The sequence below is a fragment of the Chenopodium quinoa genome, unplaced genomic scaffold, assembly GCF_001683475.1.
Source record: "Chenopodium quinoa cultivar QQ74 unplaced genomic scaffold, ASM168347v1, whole genome shotgun sequence".
NCBI classification, from domain to species: domain Eukaryota; kingdom Viridiplantae; phylum Streptophyta; class Magnoliopsida; order Caryophyllales; family Amaranthaceae; genus Chenopodium; species Chenopodium quinoa.
The window spans coordinates 621,105-644,408 of record NW_018742684.1 but is presented as its reverse complement, the minus strand read 5'-3'; the positions used below and the strand labels follow the sequence as shown (position 1 = coordinate 644,408).

At 40.2% G+C, this 23,304-nt stretch overlaps 1 protein-coding gene and 1 pseudogene across 1 annotated transcript; both read left to right on the top strand.

Moving 5' to 3' along the window:
• The first annotated feature begins 10,108 nt into the window (after positions 1–10,108).
• Positions 10,109–14,698, top strand: LOC110722561 (annotated as a pseudogene).
• Positions 14,699–15,782: 1,084 nt separating this feature from the next.
• On the top strand, positions 15,783–22,217 carry LOC110722622. Its single transcript, XM_021901892.1, has 4 exons — positions 15,783–16,292; positions 16,455–16,607; positions 20,352–20,423; positions 21,352–22,217. The coding sequence occupies exons 1-4, from the start codon at positions 16,143–16,145 to the stop codon at positions 22,018–22,020; spliced, it is 1,044 nt and encodes a 347-aa protein (XP_021757584.1). The 5' UTR covers positions 15,783–16,142; the 3' UTR covers positions 22,021–22,217.
• Positions 22,218–23,304: the final 1,087 nt, after the last annotated feature.

Sequence of the window (23,304 nt, the reverse complement as noted above, 5' to 3'; positions counted from 1 at the left end):
TCTTCAGCTGAGCCGCAAGACTCAGAGAGCCAGCCGAAGAACACAAAGACTGGGACACCTGCTGACATTGGCAGCAGACCAGATTCTGAAGAGTCCAGTCCATCGGCAATGGACATGGACCAACAGACTGAAACAGTTGAGTTGGCCGAAGGAGATGCTGAGAAATGTGTAACAATCGGGATGGACCTTGATCCTAACACCCGTTGTGAACTTATTCAGCTCCTTCGGGATAACAGAGATGGGTTTGCTTTCTCGGCAGCTGATATGCCCGGGATAAGTTCAGACCTCATCTCCCATAAGCTTAATGTTGACCCAACGTGTCGACCAGTTAAGCAAAAGAAGCGGAATTACTCCGCCAATAAGAACCGAGACATCGCAGTCGAGGTCAAAAAATTATTGGAGGCAGGATTCATTGAACCTTGCCAATATCCAGAATGGCTGGCAAATGTGGTGATGGTTCAGAAGCCCAATGGTACCTGGAGGATGTGCGTTGACTTCACGGACCTAAATAAGGCTTGTCCAAAGGATTTCTATCCCTTGCCGAGAATCGATCAGCTAGTCGATTCGACAAGTGGCCATGCCTTGCTTAGCTTCATGGACGCATTCTCGGGGTATCATCAGATCTTTATGCACCCCGACGATCGAGCCAAGACAGCATTCGTCACGAACGCTGGGGTATACAATTACAAAATGATGCCCTTCGGATTGAAAAATGCGGGGGCAACCTATCAAAGGCTGGTGGATCAAGTTTTCGCCGATCAAAAGGGCCGAAACATGGAAGTCTATGTTGACGATTCAATCGTCAAAAGCAAAAAACTAGAGGACCATGTAAAGGACCTGGCTGAAACTTTCGCCACCTTGAGAAAGCATCAAATGAAGCTGAATCCGAAGAAGTGTGTCTTCGGCGTGAAGTCAGGGAAATTCCTGGGGTTCATGGTCAGCAAAAGGGGGATTGATGCCAATCCCTCTAAAGTCAAAGCGGCGCTCGACCTTCCTGAGCCGAAAACGAAGCGGGATGTTCAGCGGCTCACCGGAAGAATGGCAGCCCTCTCGAGGTTCATTTCCAGAGCTTCGGATAAGGGGTTACCCTTCTTCAAAGCCCTGAAACTCCCGAAAACAAAAGAGCTTGTTTGGGAGGAAGAGCAAAAAGACGCCTTTCAACAGCTTCGGGAGCATCTGGCTCGACTCCCAACGCTGGCTAGCCCAGCTGAAGGAGAAACTTTATACCTATATGTGGCCGTTAGCCCGGCCACCATCAGCGCAGTATTGCTGAGGGAAGAGAGTAAGAGTCAACAACCGATCTATTTCGTCAGTCATACACTGACGGATGCCGAGACCCGCTATCCTCTACTCGAGAAAGTTGCTTTCGCGGTAGTAGTAGCTGCTCGGAAGCTGAGGCCCTATTTTGATTGCCATCAGATAGTGGTCTTAACTGATCAGCCGTTGGAAAAAGTTCTCGGCAAGGTTGAAAAATCCGGTAGGCTAGCCAAGTGGGCTTTTGAGCTCACCGAATTCAGCATCAGCTACCGTCCGAGGGCTGCCATTAAGGCTCAAGCCCTAGCGGATTTCTTGGCCGAATGCTCATACCAAGAAGCGCTGGACAGTGAAAAGAAAGTCTGGACCGTGTTTACGGATGGGTCTTCCACCGAAAACGGTTCGGGGGCAGGAGTAGTGATAACTTCTCCCGAAGGCAAATCCTTTGAGTATGCACTAAAATTTTCTTTTAAGGCCTCGAACAATGAAGCCGAATATGAGGCAGCAATCGCCGGCCTACAATTATGCATCTCCTTGGAAGCCGATCATGTCTGCTTAAAAACAGACTCTCAGCTAGTTGCATATCAGATCAGTGGCAGCTACGAGGCCAAAGAGCCCTCCATGATAGCTTATCTTGCCAAGATCAAATCAGTCATTGCAGAGCTGAAAACTTTTGAGGTTCAGCTGATCCCAAGGGGTCAGAATACTAAAGCCGATGCACTCTCCAAACTTGCTAGTTCATCTTTTACCGAGCTGAACATGTCTGTATATGTAGAAGTGCGTCGAGAGAGAAGTGTCGACGAAGCACCTGAAGTGTGCTGCGCTGACCCAGAGCCTAGTTGGATGGAACCCATCTTAGCTTTCAAGCATCGGGGAGAAACTCCTGAGGATAAAGCTTTGGCCTCCAAGATGAAGAGAACCAGTTCTAGGTTCATTGTCTTCAGGGGGGAACTTCTGAAAAAGTCCTTCTCAACCCCATTGCTGAAATGTGTGGGACCAACAGATGCAGATTATATCCTACGGGAGATTCACCTCGGCATCTGTGGGAACCACATTGGGGGAAGAACCTTAGCCCACAAGGCATTGAGGGCTGGATATTACTGGCCCACCATGATCGCAGATGCCAAGGAGCTGGTTCGGAAATGCGAAAAATGTCAAAAATATGCTCCAGTTATCCATCAGCCAGCAAGGGATCTTCAGCCGATCCTTAATCCACTCCCATTTGCCCAATGGGGACTGGATATACTGGGACCATTTCCAGAGGCTGTGTACCAGAAAAAATGGCTGATAGTTGGTGTCGACTACTTCAGTAAATGGATCGAGGCCGAGGCAGCCTCGAACATTACAGAGCAAACTGTCAGAAAATTTATCTGGCAGAATATCATCACTCGCTTTGGCATCCCGAGAGTATTTGTCTTCGATCATGGGAGGCAATTTGATAACTTACCGCTGAAGCGATATACAGATCAGTTCGGCATCAAACTGGCATATTCAGCAGTATGCCACCCGCAAAGTAACGGACAAGCCGAAGCAGCAAATAAACAGATCTTAAATGCCCTCAAGAAGAGGGTGGAAGATCAAAAGTCCAAATGGCTAGAGGAGCTCCCTGGAACCCTTTGGTCCCTTCGGACAACTGAAAAGGAGGCAACGGGCCACTCACCTTTTGAACTGGTGTATGGTGCCGAAGCCGTCCTTCCAGTGGAAATTGGCTCTGAGAGCCTTCGAGTGCACCATTTCTCGGCTGAGAATGAGCGACTGATGAGGGAATCTCTTGATTTCCTCAACGAAGTAAGAGACTCAGCCCGAGATAAAATGGCCGCCTATAAGCAGAGAGTCAGCAAATTTTATAACCGAAGGGTCCATGCAAGGTCTCTCAAAATTGGAGATCTTGTCCTTCGGAATGCTGCTGCAGTTCAGAAAGGCCGAATCCATGGGAAACTATCAGCTACATGGGAAGGACCTTATGAAATTTATGATGAGCTTCAGCCAGGGACATACCGACTTCGGCAGTTGGATGGAACTGAGTTGAAAAATCACTGGAACGCTGATGTACTGAAAAAATACCATGTGTAAACCCTTCGGGGCAGAACAATCTTTGTAAGTACATTTTGAACTAATGAAAGGCCTTGGAGCCGCCATTTATATAAATATTTACAACTTTTTATCCTTTCAAAATTTTCTTTGTTCTATCTACTCTTTAAGGGTTTTTTATTCAGCCTCGTCTGAAACCTTCGCCTTCGGGTAACTGGGTTTCAGATTGCTGACAAAACTCGTCTTTTTAAAGAACACCGGTCTTTCAGCTGAAGTCAAACTTCAGTAAGACTTGTTCTCCAAAGACATGAGTCCATGGACAATTCTGGGATATTGCCTTAACTGAGCCTTGTATCCCAGAGAGCCATTATCCGAAACATTGCCTTAAGTTGGCCCTGTGTTTCGGGTATCCATTTTTCAAAGATAGACAGAAAATCAAGGATAACAGCAACAGTTGGAAATTTTTAAATCAACTTCGTCTGAAACCTTCGCCTTCGGGTAACTGGGTTTCAGATGGCTGACAACTCGTCTTTTTAAAGAACACTGGACTTTCAGCTGAAGTCAAACTTCAGTAAGACCTGTTCTCCAAAGACATTAGTCCATGGACAATTCTGGGATATTGCCTTAACTGAGCCTCGTATCCCAGAAAGCCATTATTCGAAACATTGCTTTCAGTTGGCCCTGTGTTTCGGATATGCGTCTTCTTTAAGAACACTGGTCTTTCAGCTGCAGTCAAACTTCAGTAAGACTTGTTCCAAAGAGGTTAGTCCATGGACAATTCTGGGATATTGCCTTAACTGAGCCTTGTATCCCAGAAAGCTAATATCCAAAGCATTGCCTTCAGTTGGCCCTGTGTTTCGGATATCCAACTTTCAGACGAAGTCAATCTTCAGTAAGACTTGTATCTCAGAAGCATTGCCTTCAGTCGGTCCTGTGTTTCGGATACCCATTTCGAAGAAGTGAAGAAATTGCTTATTCAGCTGAAGTCATACTTCAATTTCTGGGGGGGCAAGAAGCACTCAGTGCAAGTATGTTCGGCAGAATTGAAGAAAAGAAACAGTAAAGCATTCAAAAATAAAGCAACTGAAGAAAAGAGCATCAGATTAATATTTCATGCTCAAAAATTGAGCTACAAGTTCAATAATTCAGTATCGGCAGCCGCCCACAAGCGGAAAATAACAGCTGCCGAAATACGTACATAAGCAAAAAAAATAAAATAAAACTGCTGTACGACAAGGCAAGCTGAAGCAAAAAACAAGGCAAAAAACTCAGAAAGCGGCAAGTCTAAAGTTAAGCACATGATGAACCGCAAGATTCTGAAGACGACTGCCCGAGTTCCTATGCTTCAGCCTGAGGATCAGACTGATCAGCGTTGAGCCCCATGGTGGCCTCAGCCCCAGCAGCAGAAGAAGCGGGCTTTGCACTCTGCCGAGCCTCCCTTTCCCTCTGCTCAGCTTCCAACTCCAGTCTCTCAGCTTCCTCTTCGGCTTCCTCAGCCTTAAGAATTTCAGCTTCGGCTGGAGTTGCATACTTCATGTGAGGGTCTTCGGGATTCTGGACCCACTCAGCACATTTAGACCAGTCCAGCTTCGGCTCAGCATGAAGGCAGACTCTTCGGCATACTCGGAATCCGTTTCTGAAACCCATCTCATATTCCTCTTGGGTATAGACACGGACTTTGAGTAAAGCCTCAGCATCAGCCAGCTTCTTCTGGGTCTCCTCCAAGTCTTCCTTGGATTTCTTAAGCTCATCAGCGACCTTGGAGGAGGAACCTTTCAGCTCATTCAGCTCCTGCTGAATTTGGAAAGCCTTTGTCTGAGCTTGGGCCACTTCAACTTTCTGGATCAGCAGTTGATCCTCAGCCTCTTGGAATTTAGCTCTTTGGGCTTCAGCAGCAGCAGCAGCCTCTGAGAGTTGGACATCTTTGGCCAGGAGCAGCTCTTCAGCAGCCATTCGGCTGGCTTCAAGAGCCTCTAGACGTTGCTGCACTTCAGCTTGTGCAGCAGTTCCTTCCTGAATTCGGCTCTCAACAGCAGCCTTGAATTTGGAGACGTCCACTCCCATATGCTCCTCGAGGAATTTTTCCCCTTCCATCAGTGGGGGAAAAACTTCCTTCTCCATAGCATCGCAGAAGGTTTTGAGGGCTTCAGCAGCTCTTTTCTCATACTCCTCAACCTCCTGCTGCTTCTCTTCAGCTGCTGCTTGCTTCAGCTTAGCAAGCTTTACTTCCTCTTCAGCCACCTTCTTGTCGTGCACAGCAGCGTCTACCCTATCTTGTAGGGTATCTATCAGCTCTACAGTGAGAGTCTGATTGTGCACGAACTGAAAACAGGAAGACAAAAAAAAATAAATAAAAAAAAAAATAAATATATATATAGAGTTGAATTTCGGAGGAAATGAAGACAAGGAAAATTACCTGCATCATCAGCAGTTGGTTAGACCTGGCTGGGTCAGGAACTGATCTGCTGGATTCGCCCATCCCAGCAGTGGCCTTCAGCGACCAGATCCTTGCCCTGTCTACTTCGGACATGCCAGCAAAATTGCCGAAGTAGGCTGCAGCTCCTTCTCGGTTTTGACCCCATATGAGGTCCCAGATGTGGTCTGGGATTGGAATTCGGGGGGCCGAGAAACCCATTTCTCCAGAATGCAGAGTCTGGAAAGAAGGGAAGGATGACGATGGAGCTTGATTAGCTTTGGTTGTCTCAGCATCATCCTTCTCAGAGGAGTCAATTACTATGACCTCCTCTTCTTCAGGGGTGAGGACGAAAGCCTCAACCTCTCTTGCGATGTCTGCCGTGAAGCCCTCAGCACTGGACATCACGGCATCCTTATTTTCGTGCTCAGCAGCACTCTTCTTGATTTCTTCTTGGACCCCTCCCTTAGGTTCGGGAGTTCTCTGATCCACCTCCATCTCAGGAGGTGGCGGAGGGGTCTTTTGAGGTGATTGGGGTGGTGGCTGGGGAACCCTCGGCGATCCGTTGCCTTCCTCGGGTTCCCTTATTGCGACGCCGATGGTCATCGGCCTCCGCTGAAAGTCATGAGGGCCGATGATGGCCATCCTTCGGCGCCTTTTCAGAAGGGGCTGCTCGTCCATATCTGAGTCTGAAGACTCTTGTATTTGGTCTTCGGGACGAACAGGAGCTTTGCCTTCTCTGTGTCTGTTACTCTCTTCAGACTGTAACAGACAGGGGGGAAGAAGAATGTGAGTAAAAAAAAAAAAAAAAAAAAAAAAAGAAGAAAAAGTTGTCTGAAAGCTCACCGAGGTCTTCAGCAAAGCCTCGTCTTCTTCAGCTGCTCTAGCTGCAGCTTCGGCTTCAGCAGCTCTGGAGGACCCTTCTCCTCCTTCACAAGCTTCGAGTACCCGTGCAACCTCTTCGGCTGTGCGGGCAGCTTCAGCTTCTTCGTCCAGCAGCTGAAACCAAGGGTCTCTCTTCTTCCACCAAGGCTTCTGCCTCTGATACAGAGCAACAGCCTCAATTTGGAAGTGGGAAGAGTCTAGATGAACTTCCCTATGCCTCGGCTCAGTGATAGACGGGGCCTGTTCAGTTACAACTCGCTCTCGGTTGACACCAAGACGAGCGTAGTTAATGCCAACGTTGGTCTCGTCCCGCTCTGAAGAAAGGAAAGGGGAAAGGTTAGCTCAGATAGATCGGCACAGCAAAAAAAAAGCAAAGCGAGAGAAGAAAAAGAGGTAGTTAAAAAGCCTCGGCCCCAGCCGAAGAAGCTTACCATCCTTAAACTTTCGGCTGAGGCCAACAGCTGCTAGCATGTTCTCTTGGAAAACGTAATGCGTATCGGGGAGCCAAGTCTCCGGGATATGCTGCATTCGACCACTCCCCCCCCGGTTCGGCAGCTTGCCGAAGATATGTTGCTGATCCAGGTTCGGATCCGCCCCGTTATCTGCGGGGGGACCTAGACTTCCCATTTCGGGATCAGGCTCAGCTAGGTACCGGGGAGCGCTGAAGACGCAAGGGTGGCCCGGATCTGTGGGTGCCCTAACCCAAATCCATTGACCTCTCCAGTCCTTGTCTGAAGAGTCGTTTGGCCACATGGTCAAGTATTGGGGCCGGGACTCAATCCGGTACCACCCAGAACCATGGCTTCCGTGCCCACTTTGAATATTTGGCACTAGCCGATGGAGCTTTTTGAAGCAGTGCAGGTTCGGCACGTACTTGAAGAACTTGCAGACCCATAAGTATGTCATCACCCTTCGGATGCTGGTGGGGGTTAGCTGACATAGAGAGATGTTGTAATGGATCAGCAAGTCTCGGACGAATACGTCCAAAGGGAACTCAGCCCGTACTGAAGCTGTCTCGTGTACACCCCCACATACCCCGGGGGTGGACGATGGATTCTATCGGATGCCGAGGGCATTCGGCACCAATACCCATCAGCTTCAAAAATGCCGTAATGCAACTCAATTTGCTCGGCAAATCGATATTGATCGGCGTTCTCTACCCACCATGAGTAGGGGCGGTTCTTTATCATGGCCGAAGCGACTTCGGCATTCTCCCATTCTGAAAACCCAGGGAGGATATCCCAAAGGACAGCGGGAACTTCATCATCCCGTCCAGAAGCGCTCGACTCATCCGTTCTTTGAGGAGGAGCCGAGGAAAGGGGAGTCGCCCTAATCCCTTCAGCAGGGTCAGACTCCGGCCTTTGACCATTCCAGGTCCCAATCCTGTTCCTAGGATCGGGAATCGGCCTTGCTCTTCTTGGAGCACGGGCTCTACCTCTAACTCCTCTTGCCATTGATTATTTCGAAGAGAAAAGTCGAAAGAAAAGGGGAAGGAGTTCGAATTCGAAGAAAAATAAACTGAAATCAAAGGAATTTACCTTAATCTGAAGCGAAAGTTGCCGATTTACGAGTTCGTAGTGGCAAGTCTCAGTTTCTAAGCTTAATGCTCGGGGAATTTGCGAAGTTTTGATGCGGGTTCTTGGTTTCTCTCTTGAGAATTCTGGGTTTGTGTTGGTGAATAAGTGAGGAGAATGACGCGCCTCTGTTTATATCTCCAGGTACGGGATACGAGGAGTCTGTGTTTTAATTTCTCTTAAATACCCACTAAGTAACCATTAAACACATGATCTTGCGATTAAACTGCCCATTATCCGTCCAACTTCCGCAATCATTAACCGTTGTTATCTCATTAATTACGGTTTAAATTCAAATTTTTGGATCAATTAAATCATTTACTTCCCTCCTTTTCTGAATTAAATCAAACCCGACCCGTCATCCTTCCAAATCGGGTCTGGGGGGCAAGTTGTTTGGGTCCAATTTAGTCAAAATTGGGCCTAAGCACTAAATGATCCAATTAAAAGCCCAAGGTCAAGGTTCAACTCTCCAATTGTGCAAAAGTCAAAGGTCAGCCCACAAAGCAAGCCAATTGGGCTAAGGCCCAACCTCTCCATGTATGATGAGGTATAAAAGCCATCATATTGACACATTCACATATTGACGTTCATACTCATATTCTGATTCATATGCTCATTCATATATTCGGATATATTCCATAAAAGCCTCAAGCTACAAACTCTCTTGCATAGTGTCTTCTTTTTACACATTGTACTGACTTTAGCATCGGAGGGGCCTTCCTCGGCAACACCCCCGAGGCTAGTTTACGTGTGTTTACTGTGCAGGAAACCTTCGGCCCAACATAACTTGGACCGAATCCAGTCTTCTCCATTTCAGCGGACCTTCGGCAAGGTCCCATTGTTTTCACCCGAAACAGCATCCAAACGTTTCCATGTAACATCATCTATATCCTTCGGACGTGCGATTGTTGAATCAATGTGGTCTGTAACATTGAAAGCACAAGCACTAATTTGAAAGATTTCAACCCATGTAGCGTATTGAGCATCATCATGATCAAGGCTAACAGAAATATGGTTTTTGATGTTAGGTACGGCAAAGGCCGGATGGAAAACAGGGGTTTGTGGTGGAGGAGGAGGAGGAGGAGGAGGGGGAGGAGGGGTGTCTTCGCCTGGCATTGAGACGGTTGAAGGAGGTGAGGGACGGTGATGTTGGTGGTGGACGGCTAGGATCGATTAGGGTTTGAGAAGAGAAAAGAGAGAGAAACCCTAAAAGGAATCTGATACCATGTAGAAATGTGTAATTCTCCTTAATTGGAGTGTTTCTCATTAATCAATATATATAGGTATTTACAACCTAATTATGAGAGGCTAATTACACACGATATATCTTTACAGAATATTAACAAGATAATATATAAATCTATTATCTAACAATTTCCACCACTTTTTTTCATGTATAAAATCCCTGATCCCCTTTGCTAAGTCACAAGGAAATGTCAGCATGTTACGAATTCTGTTATTACTCTTCATTACTCTCCATAAACCAAAATTATAAGTCGCTTTGTAATTTAAATTACTAAGTGACAACTAAATTTGGACGGAGGGGGTTATTTTTATGGGTAACTAAATGACAGATAGGTAAAATGGTACATGTGTAATGGAAACTGTAATACTGAAATTCAAAGGAATCAAACTCTTAGAGCTAGATTAGCCCTAATTCTTAAAGACTTTTAAATATTTGTATATAAACTTGGTCTAAATAATGTGCTCTTCATTTGTGCATTTTTTGTCATTTTCTTTCTAAGAGCAACTTTAATAGGCTCTTCATTTGTGCAATTTTTATTTTAGATTTTATATGTTAATATGTAGCACTTAAGAAATCAGGAGTAACTGTTGGACAGTAAATTTTCTTTTGATATCTAACATGCAGAAGTCAAGTTTCTAAAACTGATAATCAACGTTGCATCAAATGGGTGTATTTCGGTCTAAAAAGCAGTAATTATGTGGGTTTTTTGTTAGCCTGAAAAGATTGTGAAGTTATATAACAGGATTTGGTGCAATGCTTCATGCAGAATGAAGAAGCATCACTTGGAAGTAAGAAGGGACATGTCCTCCTTTTAGCATACCAAAGTCTCGGATTAGTTTATGTAGCCTTAAGTATTTCTCCCTTGTATGTCTATGAAAGTGCCTTCTCTGGATCATTGCATCAGCATCAATCCGAAGAAGTTATTTTCGGGGTTTTATCTTTGATCTTTTGGATCCTAACTCTTTTCCCTTTGCTCAAGTATGCTGTCATTATGCTGAGTGCAAATGATAATGGTGAAGGTAATTCTTATTTTATTTTTATCAATGTCTTCATCTCCAATAGAGTTTGAAAAGATTTTTTTTTCTCAGGAGGAACTTTGGCTTTGTACTCTCTGCTACGCAGGCATACAAAATTCAGTTTGCTCCCAAATCATCAAGCAGCAGATGAGGAGCTTCAAGCGTATTATAGGCCTGGCTATGTAACCAGATCCTCCTCTTTTAGAAGATTTCTTGAGAGACACAAAAAGTTCAGAACCTGTTTACTTCTTATTGTTTTGTTCGCGGCCTGCATGGTCATTGGTGATGGTGTAATTAATCCGTTTCTTTCAGGTAAAACTTGTCTCTTAATTTTTTTGTGGGAGACTAGACATTTTCTGCTTATAATTCAGTATGTATTTAAGTTTAATTCATGCTATTTTCATGTCATTTCTCTAGCTCAGCCAATTTACTAATTGGTTTTCCACAGTTTTGTCATCATTTCAGGGGCTCAGAGCTCATAACGCGAGCCTAAATCATGGTTAGTTCATTGTTATTGTAATTTTTTGGATAATTTTGTTATATGAGGCATAGGGAACATCTCCTGTAACAAGTCTGGGGTGACATGGTTCACATAATCCCCAAAGAAGTACCAAGTCATTAGTAGTGCAATAAATAAATATGAGACTATCTCGTAAAAGGTCTTGCATCACCAGTCACCTAGTTAATGTGCTTAGACAAATTTTCTACAATCTGTAGCTCAGACGACAGAGATAAGAGAGTCAAAGTGTGAGCATTGAGACCAGGACTTTTGATCTGATTTTCATGATTCTGAAAGTTTTGTCCTTGAACAAATACTAATAGGAAATTTACAATTCTCTGAGATCTTAATAAGCAAATTTACAGTAATGTTCTGCCCACACTGTAACCAGTATCATCCAAGAAGTCAGATGTATAAAGGAACACAGATATGATGAAAGTTTCGTGACTAGAAATGCCAAGTTTTGTTGGAAAATTCATTGATGGTGATCTTAATGTTCCTGTTACAGATTCTCTTGGATGCCATGTTATCTGTAATATCTAGCTCTTCTTCAACTTGTATGAGAATACTCTCTTAATGACAAAAACATTTTCTCAGGTGCGGTGATGACTATTGTCTGCAGTGTTCTGGTTGGCATCTTTGCTTTACAGCACTGCGGTGCCCATAAGGTCTCATTCTTGTTTGCCCCCATCGTAAGCATTTGGTTGTTGTCAATTGCTGCACTTGGCATCTATAATATCATTAAGTGGAATCCAGGAGTCTACCATGCTCTCTCTCCATATTACATCTACAACTTCTTTAAACTGACTCGGAATGTTGGGTGGAGTTCTATAGGAGGGTTACTTTTGTGCATCACTGGTGAGAATGTTGTCTCCCCCTCTGTTTAATTATCTTCATCTTATATTTATACAAGGTTTGTCACCATTTACAGGTGCAGAGGCTATGTTTGTGAACCTTGGTTACTACTCAACAGCATCAATAAGGGTTTGTATTGTCAATGTTGTATTTTTGTCAACAAATGCATGATTATGATGCAGCTTCCACACATAGGAAATTAATACAGCTTTTCTTGACCAAATTCTGGCTTAAATTACATGTCAAGCTTGATTATACCTCAAGTACAAGGATCATTGTCTAATTTTGTGGTGCAAGTTTTTTCATATATTCAAGGAATTGAGCATAAGTTCTATCATGAAACTAGGATAAATTGTCAAATTGGATACATATTACTCCCCTGCTTTCACTTTCATTTATTTTAAATAAATCACACTATCAAAATAAACTGTGAAGATTTTATGGACCTGTAAATAATTACATTTCAGAGTTGGCTGCTAGAGGTTTGATCAGATGGGTACTTTTGATGCAGGTTGCCTTTTCTTGCGTTGTTTACCCTTGTTTAGTTCTTCAGTACATGGGGCAAGCGGCATTTCTTTCAAAAAACTTCTCTGCTGTTGCATCAAGTTTTTATAGCTCGATAACAGGTGAGTTTACAACACCACTCTCTTTGAAGGCTTCATGGCATCTGTACTTCAGAAATGCTACCAAGGTCAACTAAAAAACTTCAAGCTTCACCCTCCTTCCATGTGAGAAGTTTAATTACCAATATTGAGAGTACTTGTTCTGAACAACATCGTTGCTATTAAGTTCAGTATACTTGACCTCTACTTACCCGGATCCTTGAAGTAGGTTAGTAAATTGTCACCCGAAACAAGTCTGACAGAAATAGCCTCATAACAGTTGGATGTCTGCATGGGTTTAGCCATGTAGGTTGCACACTTGCACCCATTTGACTCCCTCCCCTCTGCTAAAGGGTAAATTCTCATCAGCGATACAGGATAGCAGTGGAAATGACAATTGTAAATACCATACTTCCCTTGCTATTAGGGTGCACGGTTCAAGAGTCAGTTGTCACTTGTCAGAACAATCAGAAGTTATTCTAGAGTCGGTTAATAAAATTTATACTAGAGTTGATGAGTGTACATAAATAAAGAGATGTGATGAAGTCATGAGTGTCTTGGAAAGCAGCCAAACAGAAGTTATTCGATCTAGAGTACTAGGATAATCAAATAACAGCTCTGTGGTATAACATAGGTGCAATGTACACTTCTTAATCTCTTGTTGATTTCTGGGGAGGGGAGAAGTTATTTTTTGATACTGATATATTTGTGTTGCATTTTTGTAGATCCCTTTTTCTGGCCAATGTTTGTACTAGCCATTCTGGCTGCTATCACAGCCAGTCAAGCTGTCATATCTGCAACATTTTCAATAGTGCAGCAATGTCGAGCACTAGGGTGTTTCCCACGCGTCAAGGTGGTACACACATCAAGATGGATTCAAGGTCAGGTTTACATCCCGGAAATAAATTGGTTACTTATGATTCTCAGTCTAGCTGTGACCATTGGATTCCAAGATACCACTCTCATAGGCAATGCAAATGGTAAATATTTTTGATAAATTGTGTTTAACCATTCATTATTATTTATGAACACAGTAAAACTATCTGTACATATTTTTTTTTGTAGCTCGTAGAATTTGTATACTAATACAATGATGGCATAGTCCTCTCTGTATGTGCTACACTGCTACGTGCTTGTAGAATTTGTATATTGGCCCCTGACTCATGGTTGGGATCTGATCATTTCTTTTTTATTTTTTCTTCTCTCGTTGTGCTGCTTTTTTTCAGGGTTAGCCTTCATGAGCGTGAACTTAATAAATACATGGTTACTATCACTTGTAATCCTTTTTGTATGGTTTCAGAACATCGTGTTAGCATTACTACCCTTGTTATTCTTCACACCGATTGAATTGATCTACCTCTCGTCATCCCTTGTAAAAGTATCTAGAGGAGGGTGGACTCAACTTGTATTTGCTGTGCTCTTGACGTTTGTAATGTATATATGGCACTTTGGCAGTAGGCGCAAATACTTGCAAGAAGTACAGAATAAGATGCCTATGAAATGGATCTTTGGATTGGGGCCTAACCTTGGCATTATAAGGGTTCCTGGTATCAGCTTCATATACACCAAATTAGTCAGTGGAGTTCCTTCCATTTTTACCGACTTTATAACCAACTTACCAGCCAGTCATCAAATAGTAGTTTTTGTCTGCATCAAATCAGTCCCTATACCTCATGTCACAGATAAAGAGCGGTATGTTGTAGGCCGAGTTTGACCCAAATCTTACCATATGTATAGGTGCATCATACGTTATGGCTACAAAGATGTTGCTAAATATGCTGATGACTTTGAAGACAACCTTGTCATGAGCATTGCAGAGTTCATCAGAATGGAGGCAGAAGGGTTCGAATCTTTTGATGGTATGGTTGATGGTTGGATGGCTTTGGTGAAAACATCTGATAAGTTCGGAACAAGATTAGTGGCATCAGATAGCAGTTCTGACAGTAAGGGGTGCTGCTCAAACCATAAAGAACGTATCAAAGGAGGTAAGTCGCCAACCTTGCGTAGTCTACATATCAAATACTTAGTGGAAGAGGCTCCAAAGTTTCGTCAGAGGCATACCAGGTTTCAGTTATCAGATACCGAGAATTTAAAGGAGGAATTAAAGGAAGAATTGATAGAGCTTTTGGAAGCTAAGGAGGCTGGGGTAGCATACATAGTCGGGCATTCATATATTAAGGCTCGAAAAAATGGATCTAATCTCAAAAGATTTGTGATTAATGTGATGTATTCATTCCTTCGAAAGAACAGTCGTTCTCCTGCTGTGATACTTCATGTTCCTCATATCAGTTTGATTGAGGTTGGTGTGGTTTATTGTTTGTAAGTTATATTTCTTCAGTTTGTTTGCAGATTCATTCAAGTACTTACTGCATCATTTGCCAAAATTCCTGTTGTAACTCGTTCATCTCGGAATTTTTCGAGTATTTAGTGGACTGTGCAGACTATGCAAGGCTATTTTCTTTGAGCTTGATCTTGCTGAGCGCTTGAACTTTTAGTCTTATTGCGGCTCCATGTGTTAACCATCTCATAATGTGGAATTCAATTTTATTATGAAAGTGAAAATATTACTTTTAAATATCAATGCATACTATTCTTTCTTTGTATGAATGCGTCATGCTAATCCAAGCTAGACAACCAAATGATAAAGCATGCATAATTGCATGACTTATAACAGTTTTTAATTTGTTTTAGTTTAGATAGCATGAGGGTTTGAAGTTTGAACCCTTTGGAATATTATGTTGATTTAACTCTTTTTGTTTAGAAGTTACATTGATTGAAATTTCGATTAAAATAACTGTATTTTTCCAATTGTGTGTAGAGAAAGTCTTAAAAGACAAATGATATATATGAAATTTAATCCTAAGTTTTGGATATCATTCCTTATTTGAATAAGTATTTTGATATCTATAGCTAATAACTAATTTTAGTAACCATGGAACATAGAGAATTAGTTGATGTGAAATGTTATGCTAGATAGTTTTCACTACATAAGGATTTACATCAATCAAGTAAATCGCTAACAAGTAGCAACAATAACCAAACGTTTCGTATTTTTTTAAAAGGAGGATTTCATCTATAATGGACTAAGGGATTGTTCTCATAAACTGAACTCAGCTGAACTGAACTAAGCTAAGCTGCACTGAATTGAAATGAATATTTTATAAGAGAAAAAAATTAGGAGCTGAACTGAATATAAATGTATGAGAACAGACCCTAAGTTGAACTTTAAATTATTTTAAAAAAAAATAACATAAAATTCAAGTAATTAATTATTCAAATCTCTATTCGTAAATAATAGGTGTAACATAATCTGCTATTCAATTTGTCCCCGTGAAGCGCAACACAACAATTACGACTCCTATTATAGTGGCAAAAATTCACACCCCTTAATAAAATCTTGAAGTGTAGCTAATCTAAGTTAATTAGAAGCACACATGAATTGAGTGGTTGGTAAGATAAAATTCAAGCCTTTCCTTTCTAAGAAAACTCGTGTGCACTTGAAGCTTTCTCGATTCCTTCCCATCCAAAATCCCCAAAATTATAAATTTATAATATTCATAATCCTCTAAATCGAAATTTTATGGTCTCATTTCTAGCTCTGGGAAACATTGAATTCAACAATTAGGGTTTGTATTTGTCTGATTGATGCTTGTGGTTGTTTGAATTTGGGGATTTAGGGTTTTTGATTCATCTTTAATTTCCCCCAAATGCATAGGTTTGGTATAATCGACGAGAAGACGCGGAGAAAACCCTAAATTCTCACTTCAATGTTGAGCTCCTCTTCTTATTGTATCTCTCATCGTCCCCTAACTTTACCACCATTAACTAGAATTAGGGTTCCTAATCGTCCTGTTAGCTTATCGTTACTTAATCGTAATTTTCGCGCTACCGATTCTCATTACAACGCTTCAAAATCTGTAAGTGATTTTATAATGCTTGTTCTTTCAATTTAATTTGTAAATGTTGAAATTGCAGTGATTATGTGATTTGGGGTTTTTATTTTTTATGCAATTAGTTGTAGCTGGGTAAGGAATTTGAAGTAATTGATTTTGTTTGTTTGTGCTTTGGGATTATTGTAGAGATGGAAGATTTGTTGCTTTAGGCAAGAGGAGTTTCCAGCTGAGAACTTGAAACCTGAGGTGGTTGAAGATATTTTAGCTGAGGAACTGGTAAAGCCGAAGCTCGATTTTCAGACAGCTCTTAAAAAGGATTGGAGGTCGGGTTTTCGAGAGGTAATTATGAGCTCAATTTATCTGCAAATGTTTAGTGAATTGATGCATCTGTTTAAGATTGTTACGGAGTACTTTGTAATGGTAACTGCTTCACCAGGTGTGCGAGATGTAGTTTTCATGTCGAATTGTTATTGAATGAAATGATTGTCTTGTTGAATAGTTACTTTTATACATGCTTTAGATGAATTATGGTGATAAATCTTCATCTAGAGTTTATAGAGTTCACTTTGTCAGTGGCCTCCCTTGAATTTACCTCTGGTTTGCAACAATCCAATGACAACGCTTTCATTCAAAACTCCTGAGGTTGGTGAATGAGCTATTAAAAGGTGAGGGTTTCACATAGTAAATCTGTTCTCTCCCATGAATTGCAGCTAGGATGGAGGAATGGGACCCGCACTCTAAGCTGAGTTTGCTGTTTGCCTCTGTCAGTTGATGTTAGCTATAGACATGTGATCTTTTAGTTGTCGCAAATCAAGTGACATAACTTAAGAAATTCTTAGGAAAAAAAATTAGAGAAGTATAGATTTATGTAGAGGAATAAACATTTAGTTGTCGCAAATCAGGGTTTGCCATCAGTTTTCACAAGTAACAAAGTATCAGAGATAGGAATCTTAACCCATATTAGAGTTTTTAAGCATCAAAGCCTTGTACAAGTGGCTGCACAACATGTATCTATATCAACCTAAATCTCTCCACTCCAATTAGATCCAACATTCTCCCTTTACGTATATATTTGGTATTGTACATGAGGCTAGAAGCTACTTAAAGAGCCATTAAATACAAGACTATATTTTCTTTGAGCACATCGAATATCAGTCAAAAACCTTCACAATGACTTGTTAATGACAGGTGATTGAATCTTCAGAATATATCTCTATATCTCAAACAAGTCTTTAGTAAACTTATTAAATAGGAACCAAAGCTAACCTGTATACCTTCTTTGTCTATAACTTAATAACATATACCTAATAACTTCAAAAGTTTTAGACAGAAATCATTTAGTATAGTTTCACTTTTGTTCTTCCGCATTTCCTGATTGACATTATACCAGAGAACTTGTTCATGGAGAATCATTTCATAACACTTGATTGTCTTCTGCTTCTTCGTGAGTGCTAAAGGTAGAAGTTTTGTATGTATATCATCATGCTAGTGAGGTTTTTTTTATCCATTTTATTTTCTATTAAAGAGGCAGAATATAATAACCCAATTGAAGCATAATGATCAAACTTGTTTAATGTATTATATGTCCCAGATCAAGCGCCGTTTATTTAAAAATATCCTTGTTCCTTGTTTATATACTTCTAAAATCTTTTTCCATTTGCATGCAATATAATGGTAGGTATGATCAGCCAAAATGTAACAAACTCCTGGCTGGTTCAAACCCTTTTGGAACTAAAATATTTTGTATAGGTGTAACATTGCTAGTATATTTATGGTTAGAACCCCCCCCCCCCCTCTTTTTTTTTTTTTTTTTTTTTTTTTTTTAAAAAAAAAAATGTCAAAGTGGGGTAAGTAAAAGAAAATTAGACGCCTACCTTAAAAGGACAAAGTGGGCTATTCCTGCCATTGATCTAATTGGGTTGTAGCTATATGAGTGGATTAATTTGAGCATAATTTTCTAGGCTAAGACTGAATTAAGAACAATGATTGTTTGTATCACTTAGTAGAACAAAGGCCAATTGTCTTGTCATTTACGTCACAGATTTACTTTATCATTTAATTGCGTAGATGCTTACCTATTTCTACTTATGATGAAGGGATCGTTGAACCTAGATGAACTAATTAAATTTCGAACCTTAGCCACCCATTTTGTCAAGTCATACATGGATCACATTTTTTTGGGTATTTTTGGATGGACCTGAGTCTCTTTCTACAATATTTAAATTGAATATTCTTTCTCCAAATACTATATCTATTTCTTTTAGGTGAAAGGTTTAAGGAAGTGTACTTATGTAGCCAGGATGAAGATAAAAGTAAATGTAATTAAAGATAGTGGGTAATTATATATTGAGGAGGGGCGGGGTAAATAGATGTGAGTGGGGTAGTGATTTGGAAGGTGCAAGGCACGGCTGGTTAATTTGGAAAAGGAGTAAATGCATGTCAAATAGGTTTTCTTGTTGATAGGGTGAAAAGCCATAAATGCAATGATTGTAAAATTCTGCCTTTTGAAAACTGAAAAGTTTTTGGGTCTTATGGTACACATCAAAGTAAGATCAAGGAGGATGGGAACTCGAGCATACTATTAGGTTTTGGAAATTACAAGGCAGTCCACAAAATTGTTGAAAAGAAAGATTAACCTCAAGAGGTATTTGTATGCCCACTTGATCAAGTTGAAGAATTGCATTTGTAAAATATAATGGAAGTTTTTGTAAGAATCCAAGATTTTTATTGACATAGATACGACATGGTAAAATGAACCGTAAGATTATGTTGGGATAAAGAAGAGTAGTATAAGGATGCAACAGTAAAGGCAGCGGCAGTGGCTAAGAATGTGGCTTGTATGATTAATTAGTATTTTAAGGACAGAGAAAGTAATACTAACAAGATGGTGTGAGAATAGGAATTGAAGTCCTGAGATCTTTGTTCAGTAAGTGTATTAAGAGTAAAGATGATAGGATCAATGAACATTTCATTAAGGGTCAAATTACAATGCAAGAGAAGGGGAGTAGACGCTAAAGGTGACGAAAGCATAGAACTCACTCGGATGGATTAAGATTGCCATTGAAGTGTGGAGATGTTGATATTTTGTTGATTCACTTAAGGATTGAGTAATAGGGGCAGGTCATTTGAATGTCAATTTATAATAACAAAGGATATGTGCATTGAGAGAGAAACTAATGAGGTATACTAATAGGTTGTATAAAAGAGTAATAGAGCATATGTACCTATAAAGTGGTGAAGGAATTACTTTAGGTTTATACCCCAAAGGTCAATTATAAATTGAATCTTTCCTATAGGGAGCATCAACATATAATGAAAAGTTTACACATGATTATCCATATTGAGAAAGATTTTGATGAGGAACAAAAGGACCTACTTTGGTGCATGCTGACAAAGAGGGTGTATCTCGCTAATATATTGACAATGTAAGAATATGTTTAGGTACTCCGATACAGCTGCAAAAAAAAAAAAAAAAAAAAAAAAAAGGGAGGGGAGAATGAGCTTTAATACTTTCAGTTTACTTGATTCTCCATTCCTACTTTTTCTCTTCGTGGCTGTAAAAAAAAAAAAGGAAAAAGACAGCCTGAGAGAGCTACGCATAAGTGAAAAACTCAAATAATGTCCAAACAGAAAGAGGAACTATACTATTAATATAATTCAAAAATAAAATAAAATTATAACCCTCCAAAATTATAATTACCCAATATTTAGTTAAAATGTCTAAAATTGAAAAGATAAATAAAGAATAGAGGTTGGTACTTTACTTTCTCTATTTTTGGGGTGATTTATATTTAATGAAAAATATAGTCATGTGGGGTTTTATTAGATTCTTCTCAATGTATAATCTTAAATTTTTTATATTTTTTTACTTATTATTATTAGAGATATTAATTTTGCATTGGAAAACTTGGGAAGAGAAATGTTTCTTATAAATAAAAATGGAGGAAGTATATAAAGTTTACTTGTGAGTTGAGACGTGTTTACTTTGGATGCAAGATGATATCAGGGTTATGTGAAAAATGTGACATTTTACTATTCTTCCAAGGTGATTAAAATCTCATTAATGGCTTAAAAATGCCTCAGGCTGCTGCTTCTGTGTTTAGAGCAATCGGGGATCGCTGGAATGTACCATGGACAGGAGAAACCATATTGCAAGTAAGTTCATTTCAAATAATATATCATTATTAATGCTTGCAAGTAAGTTCATTTCAAATAATATATCACTATTAATGCTTGCAATTAATTTCATTTCTAATAATATATCATTATTAATGCTTACCTAGAAACCAAAGATGTTTAGTGTGTGTGCATTGTGGGGGGTGGTGTGGGGTGGGGTGAGGGGGATTGGATGGAGGGCTGGGTTCAGTGTTCCAGTTGATGTGCTGCTGAAATTTGGCACAGCTATGCCTACTCTGGAGACCTGTTAGCTTCCATTTTAGTATTCAACCCAGTTTAGCAATCCTTGCCATCACTTACTGATAGAAAGGTCCTCTGCAGTCTGTTATTTCAGCTTCATTGTTACACAATGTATACACAATCACATTTCAGACCAAACAAGATCATGATTCAGACCAAACATTTTGCATTATGTTGATCACAGTATACAGTTGTGGAAAAAAAAGGCACAACAGAATTTGTTCATATGGTTACACTATATAAACATGAGACTTCTCCATGATATATTGTCAAGAGACCTGCATCTCTAATTTAACCTTACTTGTCTTCATTGCCTGCCTCTAATCTTGCATTTCCTACATGTTCTCTCAAGCCCCATCCCTGTAGGAACAGCCATCTCTCATATGTTGTTACGTGTCCAAACACTAAACTGTTATGCATGCTATTTGTTGACATTTTATCGATTATTAATGTGTCAATCATGGTTGGCAAACCTTATTTTGTGAACTTTGCAAGGTTCATCTGTCAAAATTTTCATTATTTTGTTCCAATGTATGTACTAGACATGTGAGAATGTATATAACTGGAGTTATCTACTCACTGCAGACTGTAACCGCAGTCTTTGCAACTCTGAAATTATGTGATCACATGCAAAAGGCTCATTGGACTACCTTCTCTGTTTATCCAGGTTATGCTATTATGGATTGCCTCATTTTGGTTTGTGGGTTCTTGGATGATGCCATTTGCAGCACACATAGCTGGCTTCAGTAAAGAGTCTTTGACATATAGGGGACAAGCATTTTACAGCCTTTTGACCGATGTGACAGAAGGCCTAGCAGGGATTGCCATCCTTCATCGATGCCTTTCACGTTTCCGTCCACTTCCTCCAGGATGGTTTAAATTCAGCCTGAAAGGGAACTGGCATTTTGATGTTGCCCTTGGATGTCTCATGTTTCCCCTGGTTAATCGTCTCTCTCAATTCAATCTTGACATACTACCTTTATTGCCATCAACACCTGGCACTCTGTCAAGCGTTGAACAGTCTATCTTAGCACGGGATCCAGTTGCAATGGGATTGTATGTTATGGTTGTTTCTGTGTGTGCTCCCATTTGGGAGGAGATAGTTTTCCGGGGTTTCCTTCTACCCTCCTTGACAAAGTACATGCCTGTATGGTGCTCTATTCTGGTAAGTTCAGTTGTCTTTGCTCTAGCACATTTCAATGTACAGAGGATGCTTCCGCTTATTTTTCTGGGGGTTGTCATGGGTGCTCTCTTTGCTCGAACGAGGAATCTTATGCCCTCCATGTTGTTGCACAGTCTGTGGAATGCATTTGTATTCTTAGATCTAATGAAGTAATACCTTACAACTTCACCTGATATATAAACCAATAATTCATTGGAATTGCTTCAATTGAAGCATTACGGTCTACAAAGTTGTTCAACCATTTGGTGTTCACCATTCAAGCAAAATCATCGCATAGATTAATGTATTGGATTTTAATTGAGTTACAGAACTTGCAAGCATTAATGAAGTTGGTGACCTTAATGTATAAATTTTTACACGTGCAATCCTAACCTAGGGAGAGCTGAATGGTAGAGCTCTCACTTTGCAACCAAGAGGTTGTAGGTTCTACCTCTCCTAACCAATCGTTGGAGTGCTAGTGTGGCATCCGATCAGGTAATGTACTCAATTACCAATCTTAGTCTATGGCCGGTTTTTCTGTGTTGAAACTTGGGTATTTGGATCCCCTCCCCAACTTCACAGGATTTATGCTGCCCTTCAAGGCCAGTAAATTACCTTATAACAGTTCCCGATGTATTCTGTTCAGAGGGTGCATGGCTGTGTTTCATTCCTTTGATCTTAAAGGTGATGAGTTGTAACTTGTAAGCTTCTTAAAAGGATCCAATCTGGTAAAATTTTGGGATTTTCAGAACTATTATTCAACCCTATAATGTTTGGAAGAGTTTCCACAAAATGGATGAGTATGTTATCTAGTCTTATACCTAAAAAAAGTATGAAGTACAGAGTATAATTTCGTATTGTAATTCTAGAGTGTTGATAGACTTGTCGCTTACCTTGCAAAAATAATTCCTAATATTTATGTATCAAGCAAGTAAGGGTTGAATTTCAAAAGACTAATTGATTTAAACTAATTAAATTGACTTGAAATAAAGCTAAGCAGGTAACCAGACAAATACTTTCTCTGTTAAATATTTATTGCAACAAAGGTGTATTTTATATCTCACAAATAATAATTCTTTGTTGCAATTAATATTTAACGGGGGAAGTATATGAGATTAATGAAATTAGCATGTGCACGGTTAATTGGCACAGAGTAGTGTTAGTATTCAGATTTTTTTTTTTTTTTTAAAGCTCATTTCTCTCACACAACATTTCCCAAAAATATGTCCATGGAGAACGAATTTTTAGTGCTGTATTTTCCATTCTAAATAATAGGAGAATCTTGGGGTAAATTAGTGTAGTTATTTCCAACAGTATGTATATGGGGGCTAATAATCTCCTAAAGACAGAATAATCTTGTCTTATTTTAGTTTGACATTCGCTTTGCAATTGTTTTTTATTTTCGATTTAGTTAATTCTTAACATTTTGTAGCATGTAAATTACAAAAATGATTGAAA

Coding starts and splice junctions, on each gene's coding strand:
- LOC110722622 (XM_021901892.1), top strand. CDS start 16,143: ATGTTGAGCTCCTCTTCTTATTGTATCTCTCATCGTCCCCTAACTTTA. Junction 16,293..16,454: donor ATTACAACGCTTCAAAATCT/GTAAGTGATTTT, acceptor GGATTATTGTAG/AGATGGAAGATTTGTTGCTT. Junction 20,424..21,351: donor CAGGAGAAACCATATTGCAA/GTAAGTTCATTT, acceptor CTGTTTATCCAG/GTTATGCTATTATGGATTGC.